Source organism: Fundulus heteroclitus, unplaced genomic scaffold (assembly GCF_011125445.2).
Source record: "Fundulus heteroclitus isolate FHET01 unplaced genomic scaffold, MU-UCD_Fhet_4.1 scaffold_110, whole genome shotgun sequence".
NCBI classification, from domain to species: Eukaryota; Metazoa; Chordata; class Actinopteri; order Cyprinodontiformes; family Fundulidae; genus Fundulus; species Fundulus heteroclitus.
In genome coordinates this window covers 51,745-67,857 of record NW_023396523.1, presented here as the reverse complement: position 1 = coordinate 67,857, position 16,113 = coordinate 51,745, and the positions used below count along the sequence as shown (strand labels likewise).

The 16,113-nt window shown below is 39.3% G+C and overlaps 1 protein-coding gene across 1 annotated transcript; it reads right to left on the bottom strand.

The window, feature by feature from the left end:
- Window positions 1-2,952: 2,952 nt before the first annotated feature.
- On the bottom strand, window positions 2,953-11,662 carry osr1 (odd-skipped related transcription factor 1). The gene is made up of 3 exons (XM_012852771.3): window positions 11,136-11,662; window positions 4,307-5,026; window positions 2,953-3,652 (listed from the first exon to the last, which is right to left on the bottom strand). Exons 2-3 carry the CDS (start codon window positions 4,996-4,998, stop codon window positions 3,520-3,522), a joined length of 825 nt encoding a protein of 274 aa, XP_012708225.2. The 5' UTR covers window positions 4,999-5,026; window positions 11,136-11,662; the 3' UTR covers window positions 2,953-3,519.
- Window positions 11,663-16,113: the final 4,451 nt, after the last annotated feature.

The window sequence follows — 16,113 nt, the reverse complement described above, 5'->3', positions numbered from 1 at the left end:
ACTTTCATTTGAATACAGGATGTAAATGTTTTGCATATTGTTGCATTGTTCTATCATTTACATTTTACAGTCAAACTATTGTTTCTAAGGAAATAATTCTGGTTTCATGCAAATCCATAATTTGTTTACAGGTTTGTTGATTGACTTTATAGCACATGGAATGCATCATGTCGAAAAGAGGCACATATTGGAGAAAGAACTCACACATTTATGCTTCAGACCTTACTCAGCATTACCCAACGTCAGATCTGGTCAAAGCTTTTACAGCAAACACGGCATCATCACTGTAGGAAGAAACTGGAGTGCGTGGAGAAAACGGTTACATGCACAAGGAGAATGTGGAAACTCTCCACGTAAAGAATTCAATCCAAAATCTTCTTGCTGTGTGGGAACCATGCTTCCTCCTGCCATTCTGCCCGTATTGACATTTTAACAAAGTTCATCTGAAATTCCTAAAGTCATTTTCATATCTGCTTAGAAGTCCTGCCGTGTGAATAAACCCTGAATATGCTCATCAAGTTACTCAGTTCAGACCCAAGTAGTTAAGCCAATGTCCAATCATGGTAGACTGGCTTTCTTGGACAGCTGTTTGTTTCAGGCACTCATTTTCTTCCCCGTATGTTACTTTACAAAACTTATTGATCATAGAATATTTTCATATGAGCTGAAAAACAGGCATCATGGTCCAATATTACCAGTCATAAGTAATAGCCTCCAACGTGAGCATGAGTATCATTAAGATTTTCTGGATGTTTTACACATGACAATGCTGCCTTTTTGAAGGAATTTCAATTGTGTGCAACTCACTGTTCTAACTTTAACATAAAAACATCTTGATGAGATAACAGCTCACATGAATGTATAGAATGTACAGATGCAGATGCATGGTAGGGCGATTAGTGGTACTTTGGCATCACTATTACGAGGTGCTGGGTTCAAATCTCTGCTGCCTTTGAGGTTGGTTTCCACCGGGCCCTCCCATACATTCCTGTATGGGAATAGATGGATAGGCACGATCAGGTGGTCTCATTCCCAATGACCACTGACCAAAGTGATTGACATATCAGTGAAAGTAGCCATGCACCAATCATTTTAGAAATACAATACTAATAAGAGGCAATCTTTTCCTCCATCACTTCCAATTGAGTTCATAAACTGAAAGCCCACAAATGGTGAAACTTTTTCCATCATCGTGTAAGCATGTCTGATTTTACATACAGGCTGTGGATGCATGTTATATACAGTTGTATGAATGTGCCATGCGGGTTTTGTAGACAGGGAGTAAAAAAAAAAATTTATTTTAACCTTTTTCCAGATTATTATATTTATTGCATTTGTAAATTATGTCAAAAACAGTGCTGCAGGCAACATTCATTTATATAACTGTTTTGTCAGATGATGTGCACTTGACGATCCTGTTACTGACTTAAAAAGCTCTCCATGGACAGGCACCAGGCCATAGTGCAGGACTTCAGCATCCATACATTTCAATCTGGAGAGACTCAGACGGAGAAAGAGAAACGATTAACAAATTTATTTGACAAAATGAATAACAGTTCTTTGGCGCTCGGGCCCCGGCTGAAGATTTGAGCAGTGAATTCCGATGAATTCAGATGAGCCCATCAACGCTGAATAGGGATGCTCCCCCGGGGCCCGACACTGGTGGTGGAGGTTGGAAAAGATGATGACTTGGGATGCTGGTGGAGAAGGGGAGGAGGTGGGTCGAGCACGGCTGGAAAGCGTCAGACGGCGTGGGTGTGGAGCCTTTTAAACGGAAGCTTGATTGAAGATTGGAGAAAGCGGGTCGAGGTCCGGAAATGAAGATGACGCTGTAACAGGTAGGCGGAAGTCTTCCAGCTTGAATTTGCGCCAAGGCTTCATTTCTGTCAGGTCGATGTGGCCCTTTAAACGGGCCCTGCTGACGGTACCCCATACAACACTAAATACGAAAGAAGACTGTGCATTTTGAGCCCAACACTCTGGAACCTTCTGCCTTTGGACTTGCTGTACGTTGCAGTGTTGTTGGGTCTTCGGTTATTGTATCGGAAAATGCTGAAAGAATTGTGTGATTTTTACAAATAAAATGGAAGCCACAAAACAAAAAATAAAAACGCAAAATCTCACAGAATTTGTTCATTATGCAGAGAAGAGAAATATTGTAGTTTTAGAAGTATTTTGGCCACTGCAAAATGGTAAAGATGGGGGTCAGCTAAGCTCTCCTCTCCACACTGACAGGAAAAATGGTGAGCCACGAAAAAAAGGCTGTCTGAAACCGATGTCCTCAAATTTAAAACTGGAAGCTTGGCGCAGTTTAGTGCACTCTCGGCTATCAATTCTCTGAAACTTTTATCAGCACATTATTGGCTGGATGCATAAGGATGCATAAGGACACACGTGATGACGACTTACAGTCAGAGAGTCAGATTCAGAAACAGGAAGAGGAAACAAGCTAATGTCAGCCGGTCACAACTGAAAACTGTTGAATATGAAACTAAATCAGCCAAACGAGGCGCGAGTTTATGGAAGATTTTGTTGGGTGCCAAATCAGATATTCCTTTAGAAAAAAATTTAAAAGCTTTACCCGCTTCCAGAACAGTTGAGCAAAACACAGAAACTGATAATTATGTACCTTAATCTTAATAGTCAGTGACAGATGGAATAATTAAAAATGAACATATGTTCGGGTCGATACGCAAGTGTCTACAAGGTTTTACCATCTGCAGGTTGTATTTTTGTGTTTAGTTCAACTCTAAAGCATTTTTTTAGAAGGAAGACTTTCCTTTTTGCAAACGTGAAAAGGTTTTTAGCCACATAAGTAGCCGCTCCTCTACAGCAGGAGGCCAACCTCTGGAAGGTTAAACATCCTTAAATAAAACCTACTGTTGCGAAGAATAACACTGTAACTGAGCTCGTGTAAATGATAACAGCATAAAAGGAACACAGCCGACCTGATACAGTAAAATATTTTATTTAGAAATGATTATTCATTTAAAAAATAAGTTTAGGAAATCCAGTGATATATGTCAATAATTAATAATCAGGTTAAAGTGCAAAAATACAATTTGATATATAATGCATCTGTACAAAAATAACATCGGAACGTGATATTTGTGTGTCGCTAACATGGCTTCTAGAAACATATCTTGCATACATGCAGCGCCCCTCTTTAGGTTATAAGCTTTGGAATGAAGCACTTGTGCTGAGCCGCCTCAGCAAGGTTTTTTTTTTTTTTTTTTAATGTATTTTGAGGTCCATTTAGCATTCCACACATCCACTGAGTCCGCTGCCAAATTGGGCTCTGATAACCCCGAAGCACAGCCTTTAATAAGGCAGATTTCTCTATTATTTCGAAGCAGAATCGGCTGCTGGAATATTTCCCCCAGGAGGAATGTTCACACATAAAGCTGCGCCTCCAGCGGCTGACATGAGAAAAGAAAAAAAGGAAAATTCTTTGGCTGCTGTCTTTGGTCTTGTTGTTTTTCCAGTGTTCCCGGTCCCTTTCCCTGCTGCTGCAGTGAATCACTTCATTTTGGCCGGCTTTAGTTCCTTGACCTGCATGTGTAACGTTTTGTGGACAGCCAACGTCCTGGACTGACAGAATCCCTTTCCGCACTCTTGACACTTGAAGGGCTTTTCTTTGGAATGAATGTATCTGCAGGGGGAAACAACAAGGCAGAGCATTACGGCACAGGAAGGCTTCCCAACAAAGTCGGCTTTTTTTTTCTTTTTTTTTAAACATTTGTCCACAAAGTCAAGGCCATAAATGCATCTAATGCAGTAGACTACACAAACAGCGGCTTATTCGTGCTACACGGCAGCTATCTCAGGTGACTCACATTCCCAGATGCCTTTGTAGACGTGTCAAACATTTCTGTTCTTTTGGCAAGCTGCCGTATTTAGAGAAGCTTTCGTTCGGATACAAAACAGAGACGACGTGTTAGAACTGCAATTTGAAAGGAAATGTCACTGGTAGGGCAGAGACGAGGTAAATTAAAGATTTTTACGGGTCACACTTGGAAGGTTTTGCAACTTCTTCCAGTCGGTTTTCAGTTCACAAGATAAATTGATGCTATAAATCGTCTAATCCTTGCAGGAAGTGTGTTGTTTTTGTGTCTCCACCTTCGAAACCGAGGATGATTAAAGGGCTTTTTTTTTTTTAAACCCGTACCTTAAAGTCGCCACGCCTTCAGGAAGAATAACACCAAAACTGGATTTGATTGGTTTATTCGACTAAATGTGCAGTAACGACCTTATTTTAAACTTCCCAGGGTGTTGTATCAGTTAGAAATAAAGGCCTCCTTCTCACCTGTGGTCCCTGAGGTGGTCCTGCCTTCTGAACGCCTTGTGGCAGATGTCGCAGGTGTACGGCCTCTCGTCCGTGTGCGTCCTCTCGTGGATCAAAAGGTTGTAGGATTTGGTAAAATGTCGGCCACAAAACTTGCAGACAAACTCTTTCTTTGTCTTAGAGGGCAGTCGGCCTCGGCTGGACTTGCGCTCCGGGGAGGACATCTTGGTCACGTCCAGCAGGCATCCCAAGCCGGCTGAGGTCTGCTGCTGGGAGGAGACCTGCGCGGCGGCGGCAGCGGCTGCGGCTGCGGCGGCAACGCCCGACATGCTCAGGTCCTCCACCTTCAGGTGGTCCTCCTGCGTCGCTGCTGCCGCCAGGTTGGCAAAGTCAAAGCGCGGTTTGCTCTTGGAGCCCTGCAGCAGCCCCGCCGTGTCCAGCTTCGGGTGCAGCAGGTGGGGGAACATGGGGAAGGAGGCCATGGAGGAGAACTGGGGAGGCAGCTTGGAGAACGTGCAGCGGGGGAACGCCAGGGGTTGATAGCCGAGGGTCCACTGGTGAAGATGGATGGCGTGAAGAGCGCTGAAGCTGTAGATGCTCTGAAAATGATCCGCTGGCAGCTGGAGACCTGTGGAGGTCTGGATGAGGGAGCAGTTGGCCAGCTGAAGGGACGGGTGAAGAGGGACGGGGGCTGGTAGAGTCTTACTGCCCATAGCTGCTACTGCAAATCCCGCAGGCAGTCTGATGAAGACAGAAAAAAACAGAAAAAAACACAAAAATAAATAAATATGTCATTTATACTAAAAACCAATGAAACATCATGATCTTCACTGATACATCTCTGAAAGATCAGTAAGTACAATTCTCTTAAACCATTACCTATATAGCTGAATTATGATACATGTTTTTATATATAGATCTCTGGCGTACCCAGCCCCAATATGCCTGTCTGATAAAACCACACAAACTATAATTGGTACCTCACAGCTGCATTTCCTAGCTGCAAATGAATATCCTTAGCTTGTAGAACCACCATCAGCAGCAATAAAGTGTTTTTCTGTAAGGCCTTATCGTTCTTTATTCCCAGTGTTGCTCCACTTCATGAATGTTTGGCCACTTTTCTCTCTGCACAGTTTCATCAGGTTCTTACTGCAGCATTTTAATCATGTTAAGGACTGAACATTCCATGGGTCTTTACAGAGCGTTAACGTTCTTTTCGTTTTCAGCCATTGTTGTAGATTTCCTGCTGCTTTTGGGATCATTTTTTTGTCGATGATAGGCCTAAACTTTAGCAGGGCGGTGCATGATGTGCCATTTGGTCCTAGAGTACTTTGTCATAGAGAGAAGTTTTTAGTTGACTGACAGACTGCAAGGTCTCCACGTTCTATGGCAGCCAAACAGCCTCATTATCCATCTACCGCCGTGCTCAAAAGTTGGTGTTTGATTTCCTCTAAAACATGGATTCCGGTGTGAATAATAGAAATTAAATCAACCCAACCTCCTCTAAAACTGAAATGTAACTTGGAAAAGCAAGTTATAAAAAATTATTTTTAAAAAACTTACTCAAACTCTAGAATTTGTGGCAAGATAAACTATGGTTTTAAAGCTGCAAAATAATAGGAATCACTCTATGGGAACTAAGACTTAACACCTTGACTGTTGATTGTCTTTTGAATTTTTTTTTAATGCGATAATTGAGCCCAACGTCTCTGTGAATGAAAATATAGAACCTCTGCCAACGTGCATACTCCCAAAGCAGTGTGTGGGTGTTTCCTGTTCCCAGAAACATGCCCGGGGCTGTTGAGGGCAGGGAGACAGAATGACAGCATTCAGCCGCAGAAATACCTGCTAGCTGTTACATCAGGTTTGATAAGCTAGAGTAACAATAGACAATAATGTTGCTTTGTCTAAAGCAGACGATGACGGACGTGAGCAGCAGCAGGAGCTCCAGGTTCTGGAGCAGGAGCCACGCCTCGGCACGCCGTCGCTCACATGAAACCGGCTACAGTTCGGCAGCCGCCGCGTTTGAGTTTGTGAAAGTGCACCGGCCAAAGGGAGGATTGAATATCTTTTTTTTGTGAATGAAACTTTTTTGCACACCTTTGGGAAAGGCTTTAACAAAGATGAAGTTCATTTTAATAAGATTTTGCATTACGGGCAGGTTTTTGGCAGATCTGAGTCAACAACACCACGGTTCCCAGGCAGGCATGCATGTTTACTGTCCCTAATGTTCCACACAAATGTGCATATCCATCAATTAAATGTCTATAAAAGTTCAGATCATCTATAAACTTTGACCAGAAAAATCAAGAGGTCAAGTGCTTTTCAGAAACGAGTCAACCGGCCTGTTTTTACATTGAGAGAACATCCTACTGTTTCTTTCTACTACTTGGTTACAGTCAGTAAAACTTTTGATTTCTGCTTCTAAAGATCTAAAATGCAAGCTGTCATGGTAATACAGTTTTGGTTAAGGCTAAAATGTCATAAAGTTGCTTGGATCATATTTGTTCATGTAATTATACTCATGTTTTAATAAATCACACAACCCTCAGAGAATAAAATGAACATCTAAATAAAGCTACAGAGCACGGCATAACGAGATGAAGTCGCTTCAATGGCAGGAAAGAGTTTGGCAGACATGTAAACTCATAAACTTTGTTAGCTGGTCCAGACTTCTGAGTTTTATCTGCTGTTTTCACTCAGAGGGAAAATACTAAAGGCCATAATGGAGACATTGTCTCTGATAGTTGAGGTGAAATGAAAAACTGTTAACCGTGAGTAGATCTGCTGCCTTGATGCAAATTATAAAAACTGGTTATTTCTTAGTGGGTTCACGCCTGTCAGCCGAATAAACAAGTCTCTCCGTAGTCCAGGTATTTACTTCTCCACTGACTCCCTCTTATTAATCACAATAAAAATCAGAAGGAGCTTGCTCTCTCATCCTCAACTCTAAGCTTGGCAGTTTTAGCTTCTAAAATGTGGAGCTCCAACAAGCTTTTGTATATCATATAAAATATATTTTATTTACTTTAATGGGTGAAACGTGTTATACTTTTGAATTTTAATGCCGTTTTATTTCTTTTCACTTTTTTTGTCTGCATTAACATTCATATTTTGAACATCACTTTGCTTAGCACCTGCTTTTTTTAAAATCTACTTTATGATTGTAACTTTTTTTAGTACAAAGATAAGTAAGTAATCAAAAAATAAACAATTGACTAGTAGCTGAAAATACATACAAACAAGGCATCATATAAACATAATATAAATCAGCATGTAGTTTAAGAAGTAAGCAACTAAACCCTACACTAATTAGGAAAACAATTAAGAAACAAGTTAAATAAGTAAACCATTAGGTAAGTAATCACAATAAATGAGAAAATACATTATCATCAATTAAGACCCTACATTAAAAAAAGAAAAAGCTTTATAGTTGTTCAATAGGTAATTAAAACATAAAATGAGCAAGCAATTAAAGGTAATTATTTAATGTAGTAAATCAATAAAAAGTAAAACAAAATCAGGGAGTAAATAAGTTATTGTGTAATTAGGTAAATAAGTAAATAACTAGGTTATTAAGTTAAAAATATATCTGCAAAGAAATTTAATTTTTTTTCTCTCTATTATTCATGGAGGAATTACTGAGTGCAGTTTATTTTGATCACTAACACAAATGTATGGGGGAAAAAAATAAAAGTATCTACATAAAAGACGTAGATTATCGTATGAATCATATGTGTGTTTATAGGGACTGTAAAAGGTGGTAGCTAATTTATTTAATCTACTTTAAACAAGGAATGATCATACTTTAATCAAACTGTAAGATATATTTATACACAGATTTAATTCAAATGGTACCATAAATGATGATGCTGCAGAACACTCTAATTTTTCTAATATTTCAAAACAGATATTGAAATTAAATGTTTTGTAAAAATTGAAATTTTCTAAATATGCACAGTCTTATACTAATAATGTTTGTTTTACAAATAGTGACATTATTTCTTGGCACGCTTCAAGCAGTCTGCAACTGGTCCATAAACAGATTAAATTTCTATTTTTAATTTTCATTTTACTATCTGCTCCAAGATCAGGGAGCAAAAGCTCATTTTACAGAGCAGGTGTCAGATAAAGGAAGACAGTCTGAAGATTTCAGTCACAAACTCAAAAACACAACACTTCCTTCTTCTTCTTTACTCTCCTGCATGATTTTAAACCCTAAGAGCTGCTGAACGTGTCAAGCTGAAGGTAAAGTCTCAAATATCACACCTGGTGTAAAAAAAAACGTGTTTTTGTCAGTATATTCAAAGACAACAAGGAAAAAACAAATGTTTCCTGCAGAAAAGACATTTCCATCACAGGTTCAACAGAAAAGTCTTCAGCAAGTTGACTCTGCTCAATAGTTTTCTGAATATATGGAAAGTGCATGAAAAATAGGATATTTAAACCTAACCTACCTGAAAACCCTGTTAGATTAGTATCATTATTTTTTATTTATTTTAATTGGAATTTTGGGAAAGCCAATTGAATTTATTTAAACTCCCCTGTTACGAGTTCATTCTGGATTAATTCAAACACAAAAAGTAAGAAACTTCAACAATTTGTCCAAAGTTGCAGCTATTTGAAAGAGCAGAACCGAAGGAGGTTCCTCCTGAAACTGCGGCGAAGGTTGTTAATGAGGAGCTCAAACAGCCCCCCCGCCGGCTCCTCCTTTCTGATCACCAGGCAGAAGTAATTGACTTTTATGCAGGAGGTCATTAGAGGAGATAAGTTCCCTGCTCCCGTTAACCCTTAAATGTCTGCAGGGGCCCCCGCGGTGCCGTGTGGCCCCTTCCGTTTGGTCCGGACTGTGAGATTCAGCACCTAAGGGAGCTTTGCAGAGGGACGCTGCTTCTCACCCTCCCCTCGTCACACCAAGAAAAGATAAGCAGAACTCAGGTCCTCTGATGGGTTCGTTTCACCTTCATGCAATGATTTACATTTTAACACATCTAGGCAAACATAAGGGCAAAACAAAAGTCATAAAAATAGATTATTTTCTACCTTTTGTTTGTCTGCTTAATTTTCTCATTTAACCTGAAACCTATTTAAAGGCAATACAAATTAAACAAATTGAGTAAAATGTGGGTTTCCACACAGAACTTATCAGCTCATTAGGTATATTTAATTTTTATCTGTCAGTTTGTGTAGGATATATAATGTTTTATGAGCATATATGAAGATTAGAAAACGCTTTATTGTCCAACAGTAGGGGGAATGCAGGTGTACCAGCAGGAAGTTGAAAAGCACACACGGATAAAAAATATATTTTCTAAAAATGAGAATAAGATATTGAAGAACACAAGAACTTGTGAACACAAAGTCTCTGCACAGAATCACGAAAAGGATAGCAGCACAAATGAAATGATGAGCTCCACATTAAGGATTGTTGGGCTATACTCTCTTGCTACTTGAAAAAAGGAGGCTACACTCAGAGAGTCTGCTGTGGGTTTTTTTTTTTTTTCTGCAGGATCAATGCATCAAATTTGCAGAGGAGCTCTCTAATGCTTGTAAAGCTGCAACAGTGAATAATGGAAGTTACATTATATCACAGATGATGAATGGCTGCGTGTTTGGAGAATGCGACGTCCTCGTGCACTCGGCGCGCTTTCTTTACTGCACTCTGAAGAATAAACACCTGTCAGCAGGAAACTGTAAACCCAGACCTCTCTCATGAACTTTAGTTTCTGGAGAAATGTTTAAAGCAGAATTTCCAAAGTTCTGGTTTAAGACATACTTATTGTAGGCTACTTTGGAAATGCAAAAACAAAAAGCTAGATAGGAGAACATTTATTACAGGAAAATCTGGTTTGTTCTGGGTGAAATGGGCTGTTAAATTGGGCAGAACTGCTAACATGAATATAAGAGAATAACAAGAGAGTGAATTAAATCTAAAGCAATTATTCAGTCAAACATGACTCACAGGCAACAATTTTAATAACCAATTTCTTCACATATTGGGAACTAATTTATATTTTTTTTTTCTCTTGAAGTGGGCCTTAAATTTGAGTTTTTTATACGATAAACTTGTCTAATATGCTTTTTTGCCAAGACTTCAGCTTGAACAATTTAACAATGTAATAAAAAAATAAACCCACAGAAATAAGGAGTTTCATGGTTAGAAACAGTGTTTAAAAGAACCTAGAGAAAGCAAACTAAGTGCAGGAACCGTAACTTCCTCCAAAGTAAGAGCTGATTCCGAATTAAGTTAAAAGCCTTTTGGGAGGCACCAAAGATAAATCACAGTGTGATCCCTTGACCCGTCAGATTTCACCCCCCAAAAAACCACCTTTAAATGGATCTAAACTTAATTAGATCCCATGTGAGGTTTGGTGGAGCAGTGTGATTAATCAGCTCATGAGGCCGGTGTGAAGGCGTCAGAAAACATCTGTAGAGATGTTTATTCAGATAAGCAAAAGCTTTTATCTGTTTGGGATTCCTTTGATCATCAATTCACCAATCTGATTTTATTTTGTTTTGAGAAGCTGAGTAAAAGAGACATTTACTAGTTAAATGTGTTCAGAACAAATTGCATTGCAAATGTAAATTAACAGATATCATTTGAAATATTTTTTCACGTAAACCAGTTTAAAAATAGAGTAAAATAAAATAAATAAAAAAATGCATCATAAATCGATCAAAACTGATCAGTAGCATTCATGGAGCAGTGTCACAAGAAGGAGAAACACCTGTTGCGCTTCGAGTCAACTTGGACCTTGATAAATTAAAGAACAGGTTTCTCAAAAAAATTAAAAAAATAAAATAAAAGCGTGACCATAAATGATTAAGATGAAATTAAACAAAAACTTACCAATTAAAGCTTAGTTTAACCGGATTTCCCCCCCGGCCGTGCGCTCGAAAACGCGAAAGCCCGTCGGTAGCCGTCTGATGCGGGATTGGAGCGTCAGTGCGTGGGCTGGAGCAGCAGCATGTTCCGGCTGCCTTAATCTGTTCTGTTCTGATCTGACGGGTTCTGGTCTGTTCTGTTCTGTTCTGGGCTCAGATGTTAAGGTACTGTGGTGTTCACGCCTCTGCGCGCTCTCCTCTTCTCGGCCGCCTCTTTATCTCAGCCCACAGTCCGACACCTCCTGGCACGTCACACAGCCAGCCCATAACCGCAGCGCCGCTGGGGAGAACATGCACAGCTGGACTTTGAGAAGATGTGGTCCTGCGTGTTGGGCTGCTTCTTCATGTGGCCATCGGGGCGCGCACACGCCTCTGGACTGATCCAAAGCGCAGACGTTAACTGATGGGAACTGGGGGTGACGGATACACTGCTTCCAAAGTCTTAATATTTGTTTTAGCGGTTTTTCGATCTCCGTTTGGTCCTCCGCAGCTCATGCCGCGTCTGCGCCTGTGCACAAATAACGTTTTGGTCATTTTCTAATCACTTTGTCTTCATTTCAGCGGAGCGCACGTCCAGTGCCGTCCCGCTGCAGAAATGTTTGAGAACAACGACCGCTGTGGGCCTCACAGGCTACTGCAGCAGCACTCCTGCAGGTTTCCTTTTAACTTTATTGCATGGAGGCAATGCTCTCAGTAAAACAATTGTACAGGTGCATCTCATACAAAGTAGAATGTCATCAAAAAGTACATTAGAGCAACTCATCTCAAAAAGTCTATATGATATAGATTTGTTGCACACAAAAATGTTTTATCTAAAATTGGAAGAGTTTGACTTACAGCTATTGCAGACGCTGGTGATGATTCTCAGTCATCCAGGTCATGGTCAATCCAAAAAAGGTTAAAAAAAAAAAAAAAACAACCGGACTGTTTGTTTTTTGTTTTTTTTTCGAAGGTTGAAGACGTTTCGTTTCCTATCCAGAAAACTTTCTTAATTTAAAATGTCTGGAGTAGTGTGGAGTTGCACGTTTTATAGTACTGCCCAACAAAGGCCTTGCAATGGCTTAGATGACATGCAAATTGATGCTATTGCAAACTAAACATTCAGTCTTTAGAAATATTAGGATTTTAAGAGCAATAAAAATGGGATTTAATGTGGGGTATGGAACCCCAAAATATAACACATAAGCATTGACCAGCTGAAATGTATATTTGTGTATTAAACATTATGTTGCTTCTGTGCAGAGGTGGATAGAGTAGCCAGAGATTTTACACGAGTAAAAGTAGCTCTACCTCAACATATCTATACTCAAAGTAAAGAGTACCCAACCAATAAATTACTCAAGAGTAAAAAAAAAAAAAAAAAAGTATTTGGTAAGAAGGCTGCTCAAGTACTGAGTAAATATTTATAACAACTGATTTAATATTTTTTTTAAATATGCAATTGGTCAGGCAAAAATATAAAATTATGTACAAATTCTGGTATTTAACAACTAACATGACATTTTTTAAAACAATGACAAAGTAACAAATTCAGGCAGAAGAAACGTGGAAAAAAACATGTTTTTCTACATAAAACTTATGGAACCAAGCAGGTAATGTACATGCAGTAAGTTAGGACAGTGCAAAGTACTTCCGACAACAACATCTTGACCTGTAAATGGCTTGAGGAGCTTAGCAGATATTAAATACCATTAAAACAACAAAGCTTCAGTACGAACAAGAAGTCTCACCTTAATATAAACTGTAGATGAGTGTCTCTGGTGCATTTTTGGTTGAAACAAATTTGTTCTTTATTCAGTGAAGTCACTCACAGCAGGTAGAGTAGCCAGAAATTTTACTCAAGTAAGAGTAGCAATATTTCTTCATAATATTCACTCAAGTAAATATAAGAATTACAGTGCAGTAAAATTACTTGTAGAGGTAAATTTTGTTCAAAAAGTTACTCAAGTAAATGTAACTAAGTAAATGTAACTACCCACCGCTCCTGCTGTGACCTGGAATTTATCAGCCTGTGGCTCTGCTGACGAGTTGAGGAAGACTAAGTTGCACCGAAACAACCTTCAGCTCACCTGCGTTATCGGGTCTCTCAGCTTTCTCTGGACAATATTCAATAGATTCTCTCTGGGGCTCAGGTTTGATCAGTTGACTTCCCAATCAAGCACATTGATCAGAGTCATTAAAGCAGGCATTGGTACTTTTGGCAGTCCTGCTTGACAACAAAACAAGTATCTCCATAAAGCTTGTCAATAGAGGTAGGCATGAAGTGTCCTAAAGCATCCTGCTGGATAGCTGCACTGACTTTGACACCACTGGATTTGACAACACCCAGTCCACCAACACCACTACATGACATGGCCACCCGAATCATCTCTGTGTGTGGAAACTTCACTCTGGACCTCAGTCAGCTCTTCTTGGAGTCAGTGCCTCTCTGCTTTTTCTCAAGACTTTCAGGTTAGGATTTAAATATATATATATATATATATATATATATATATATATATATATATATATATATATATATATATATATATATAGTAAATTTACTTTGCTATGAAAAGAGGAATTTGAACCACTGACCAACAGTCTCCTGCTTTTTCTCCTTAGCCCAGGTAAAAAGGATTTATGACATTATTTCTTGTTCAGGAACAGCTTAACTCAAGAAATGTAACAGTCATAAAAACATCTCCTGGGTACATCTTCCCCGAATTCTTGAATGGGCTTTGCCACCCAATGCTGCAGAGTCTAGTTCCCATTTTTCTACCACACTTTATCCTTTCACTCAACTTTCTATTAATTACATAAAAGCAGCACTCTTTGAACACACAGCATGTTTAGCAGTGACATTTCATGGCTTGCCTTCCTTGTCGAGGGTGTCATTGACTGTTTTCTGAACAACTGTCAACGCCTCAGTTTAGCCCATGATTCTGAAGACCACAACATAATATTTCTGCGTTATATTCAACGTTTCTGAGTAACAGAATCTCTGGTTTTTATTAGTTGTGAGCTTTAATCGTCATAATTTCCAGAAATTAATGTCTGAAATATATCACCTCATATGTACAAATCTATACAACACATTAATTTCACCTTTTCAATTACAGTAATGAATTGCATTTTTCATTATATACTAATTTATTGGCATGCAGCTACACATTTAACTTACAGCTTCGGAAATTCATACTAAAAAAAGCAAGGAGTAATTAGATAACATTTTGAAGTAGTTTGAAAAAAAATCTGTGAAATAAGGCAAACCTTTTATCTGGGTTAATTCTAGAGGAAAATCCCACCTTTAAAACAATAATGATAATTTTAGCCTGAATCCAATTTTCTTCCACATAACACACGAGTTTATGTTTGGTATTGTAACATTTGAGTCCCTTTGGGATAATGGCTTTAGCCAATGGTAAATGCCGCGCCAGCATGTTATCCAGTTTTGATCCACATTTTAAAGCTCTATACCCTGTTTGGAAAAACTCCAGCTCAGCGCTGATGTGATGCTGAGAAAAGACCTTTTTTTTCGCTCTGATGGTTTCACTTAGTTACGATGCCAGAACCATGTAACCCGGGCAGCGTATTCTTGGAAAAGAAACTTGAGGCACCTATATACTTTATTTAGAACAGATGAAAGTTCTGCAATGTTTGTACAAAGCAGGAAAGAGCTACAAAGATGCTGGGAGAGAAACAGTTTTAAATGTAGCTGCAAAGCGAAACATAAGGACCTTCTTGGAATCTCGTGGATTATCTTGGATAAGATGATCAGATCTGATGTATTGGAGCATCCAAGCAGGAGAATAAAGCTTTAAAACATTATGAAGGTTAGAATATAGGAATGTTTAACAAAGGCAGGTGAGATAATTGAGAGAAGATCATGCCACCTGGTGGAGAACCTTCCCTACCTCAGCTTCAATCTGATGTTAACATTTTTGAACAGAAACATGTGAAAAGTTAAATAAAACACTGTTATACGTGTGGAGACGCTATCAGGTTACTACTCAAACTACCTAGACGGAGTAGTGCTAGCCATATGTTTGCAAATGCTGCTGTACTCTTATGTCCTGCTGTGCGTAGAAACCGTATGTACAGGTGTATGTGTAGGCCACCTGTATCGATCAATGGCACAATTGCATTTTTAGTAAACCCTGCAATGAGTACAGTCAGTATCATTTTTTTGTTTGTTTTTATGTTAGAACCTGCTATCTTATATATCTTTTTTGCATGTGTTTTTTTAATCTTTCTGATTTTACTCTACTATAGACCAACCTTGTGCCTGGAATAAAGATACAAAAACTTTTATTGTAATCTGCAGGTTTCTGTTACGTCATGCAACCATCTCAAAGCAAAATCATCTGGCCTCTCTGTCTTTTTTCTTTTTTCCAAACACCTTTAACTCCACATTTTGATGCATTCACTGGTTCTACGTTCCCTTCATCTACTGTTTCCTGATCGCCCCTCAGCTGACTCGCTCCTTTCTAGTGTCCGTGGTGTACGATCTGGTTTCTCTCATCCTCACCTGTCCCTGCTAGTGGGTCTGTTTAGAGCTGTAGGTTCTGCAGGTTTCTCCCTGTTCATGTCCTCCAACAGCTTGAGTCCAACTCAGTCTGTCTTCCTGATAAATATTTTCGGAAATCTACTCCAATAAACAATATGTTCATAATGGCTGGGTGGAAGCGTTCAGATGGATGTGAAGTTTTCGATCGTTTCACAACCACGAGCACACAGGGAAAAAAAAAAACTGATGTAATTTAGCATTTTTGCTCGGGAGTCGGCCTGTTAAGAAACAGCTGTGAAGTGTGGATGAAGTAAGGCCAGACCTGAGCTTGTGAGCAGAACCTTTGTCCGATCTGAGCTCCACCTGAAGGACACGGTGGCGGCTGGACAAACCAAGGGGTCTCTGCCGGGTGCACGCTCTGCTCCTTACCTGACGTGCTTCGGCTCTTGTGTTT